The sequence below is a fragment of the Cryptomeria japonica genome, chromosome 10 (assembly GCF_030272615.1).
Source record: "Cryptomeria japonica chromosome 10, Sugi_1.0, whole genome shotgun sequence".
Classification (NCBI taxonomy): domain Eukaryota; kingdom Viridiplantae; phylum Streptophyta; class Pinopsida; order Cupressales; family Cupressaceae; genus Cryptomeria; species Cryptomeria japonica.
The window spans coordinates 204,905,339-204,908,513 of record NC_081414.1 but is presented as its reverse complement, the minus strand read 5'-3'; the positions used below and the strand labels follow the sequence as shown (position 1 = coordinate 204,908,513).

Here is a 3,175-nt window from a genome sequence, read left to right as displayed (position 1 = left end):
GAAGATTCTCTTCTTAACAATGGAAAGCCTCAAAAGAGGAAATCAATGAAAACTTCTTGTTCTGCACAGAAAGGTTCTGCACAGAAAGGTTCTGCAGAGAAAGGTCCTCCACAGAAAGGTTCTACACAGAAAGGTTCTGCTCAAAAGAATTCCGCTCAGAAACATTCTCCTGCCTCCACCGATGGTGTCTTTTCAAAAAACGGGGTTCTGGCAGTCGGGAAGAACTCCACGTCGACTGTCTCTGGTCCGTTGCCCTCAAAAGCAAAATCAAAACCCCACAAAAGACAAAAAATGAATGCACAATTTGCAGAACATCCAGAATCATTATTGAGAGGCAAAAACATTGCAGATATTCCCCATAACACTTCTATTCTGGGTTGTCCTCCTCCTTTTCGTCAGAACAACTTTCGCAGGACAAACAATCTTCGGGGTCAAGATCGGGGCCAAGGCTTAGGTCAAGACACCGCCTAAACTACTGGGGGCCTGTTGTTGACCAGGCCTACATGGCTTTATTTTTCTTCTACAGAAAGACTGCTGCAGATGTGAACAACCGTATCTCGAATATTGCCATCCACAACTTCTCCTCCCGGCACCTCTCTTACGAAGAACGAAAGCTACTGGGTCTCGGCATCAAGTACATTCCCAGGCCTCCCCCTATGTCTCCTTCTCTTATTGCTCAAGAATTTAGATCTTTTGCCCGTTTGTTTCGTCTTCGCGCTTTCTTTGGTCCGGACTCGGCTGCTCTTGCTCCTACTTCCCCTTTTGTCAGAGCCTCATTCCCACCAAAGTTCAAAAAGCGCAACCCCTTCTGGAATCCACCTGATCGGTGCTATCCGCTGGAAAACATTCTACAACAAGGCGAAGCAATCCTCCAAAAACAGTTGGCTTCCGTTTCATTTTCTGCTCGGCCCATGCTGCCTTCTAGACTCCTCAAGAGTCTCAAAACTCTGAAATGGGATAAGTCTATTATCATCAAGCCTGCTGATAAGAATCTTGGGCTTGTCATCCTAGATTCTTCTTGGTACCGCTCAGAAGGCCTTAGACAACTTTCTGACTCTCTGGTTTATGAGCATGTTGACTCTGTTCCTTGGCACATTATCTGGAAACGACTCTCTGTAATCACTAAGGACTTCAAGTTCTTTCTTGATCCTGTATCTGCTTTTCTCACTAAATTTCCACCTTCCTCTGCGCGTCCCTGTGCTTTCTATCTTCTCCCGAAGATTCACAAACCCGCTTTGGTTGGTCGACCTATCTGCAATTACTCAGGATATATCTTAGAGCCTGCTTCTCAGCTTTTACACCATCTGTTGTTTCCCATCCTGCTTGAACAGAAGTCCCACCTATCTGACTCTCGTGCACTCCTGCGAGATCTTGGTTCTCTCCATCTCCCTGCCAACTGCATCCTTTTCACCTTCGATGTGGAATCTCTTTACCCTAGCATCCCTATTCCTGCGGGTATTGCAGCTCTGAAAAAGATGGTCTCAGATTACTTTAGAGAGAAATCTTCAGATTCTCGGCTTATTGATCTGATTGTCAGATTGGCTACTCTTGTGCTCACTTTTCACTACCTGGATTTTGATGGCATTACTTACAAGCAAGTCAGAAGAACTGCCATGGGAAGCAACTTCGCAGTTGTCTATGCTTGCCTCTTCCTCTGCCATCTAGAAAACCGTCTGTTTGCCCGTTTTGATTGTTCTGAGCTCCTGTTTTTCAAGCGGTATATTGATGATGCAGTTGGTGTCTGGATCGGTTCAGAAGAGACTCTATCTCTCTTTTTTCAGCACTGCCAGAGCTTCTATCCCGAAATTAAGATCACTACTTGTGTTTCTTCTTCTTCGGTGAACATCCTGGATATTACTTTTTTCAAGGGAGAACGCTTCTCTGCTTCTGGTATTTTAGACACTTGTTGTTTCCAGAAGCCTCTGAACGCCTACCAGTACATCCCTTTTGGATCCTGGCACCCTCAGCACCAAAAGAAGTCTTTCATTATCAGCGAACTGAGCAGATATCTACTTCGGGAATCCAATCCCTTCGGTTTTATTCAGCTGAAGAAAATGTTTTATCTCAGACTTCGGGCTCGCGGTTACCCAAAGAATTTCCGGCTCAACTGCTTCAACAAGGTCTCCCGGACAGACAAGACAGTGCTCCTCAACAAGCTTCAGCTTCAGCCCTTCAAGAGGAGAGGGGCTCCCCTGATTCTTAAGCTGGACTATTGCTCTGCCACTAAAGCTTTAAATCTCGGGGCCACCCTAAACCCTACACTTCATCGGCTCTGCCAAGAAGTCCCTACACTGCAATACATTTCCCCTCCGAGAGTCTGTTGGCGCAATCCTAAGAAACTAGGATATTTTATGCTCAGGAGCAGATTCCTTTCCAAAGGATAATTCTTGTACTTCTGATAATTCTTGTACTTCTTGTATTTCCTATTTTGTAATCCTTCTCAAAATCCTTAGCTGCTTAGTTGGCCTCGATACGTGTGCAACCTCCAGGTTAAGCGCGCTCTGGCCAAAGTAGTACCGGGAAGGGTGACCTCCCGGGAAGTGCCGGTAGGGACCCTGTGGGTCAATTATAGAAAGGAGTTGACTCGTAGAGTCTGCTCTTTCTATAATTAACTTCTGAGAAGAAAAGTTTTTCGTTTTCCAGAAACTTGCTTTTTCGTTTCTGGAAACCTGCTTTTTCTGTTCTTTCCTTTCTTTTTTCGGACTCATCGTTTTGGCATGTTTCTTTTCGCCACATGAGTTCCTTCTGACTCATCTTTTCGGCATGTTTCTTTCTGCCGCTTGAGTCTCTTAGTATTTATTCTATGCTTACCCACGGCATCATACATTGTAAATCCAACTAATGAGGGGTATTGCCCTAAAACATGTTTTGGAATAAGTTTTTTGTATGAATGAAAATTCTGTTTTTCTCATTTCGTGGGTTCTCTCTATCTATCTTTCTTTCTTTTCTGTTGTAACATTCATTGGAGCTGCAAGTGACAGTTTAAATTTTTTAAACTCCTAAATTTTTTAAATTTTTTAAATTTTTTAAACTCCTAAATTTTTTAAACTCCTAAATTTTTTAAAATTTTTTAAACTCCTAAAATTTTTTAAACTCATAAATTTTTTAAACTCCTAAATTTTTTAAATTTTTTAAACTCCTAAATTTTTTAAACTCCAAAATTTTTTAAATTTTT

At 42.6% G+C, this 3,175-nt stretch overlaps 1 protein-coding gene across 1 annotated transcript; it reads left to right on the top strand.

Moving 5' to 3' along the window:
* Window positions 1-503: 503 nt before the first annotated feature.
* On the top strand, window positions 504-2,384 carry LOC131031460 (uncharacterized). Its single transcript, XM_059212322.1, has one exon. The coding sequence runs from the start codon at window positions 504-506 to the stop codon at window positions 2,382-2,384; it is 1,881 nt and encodes a 626-aa protein (XP_059068305.1).
* The last annotated feature ends 791 nt before the right edge of the window (window positions 2,385-3,175 follow it).

What these genes read in the sequence shown, in the direction of transcription:
- LOC131031460 (XM_059212322.1), top strand. Translation starts at nt 504, where the DNA reads ATGGCTTTATTTTTCTTCTACAGAAAGACTGCTGCAGATGTGAACAAC.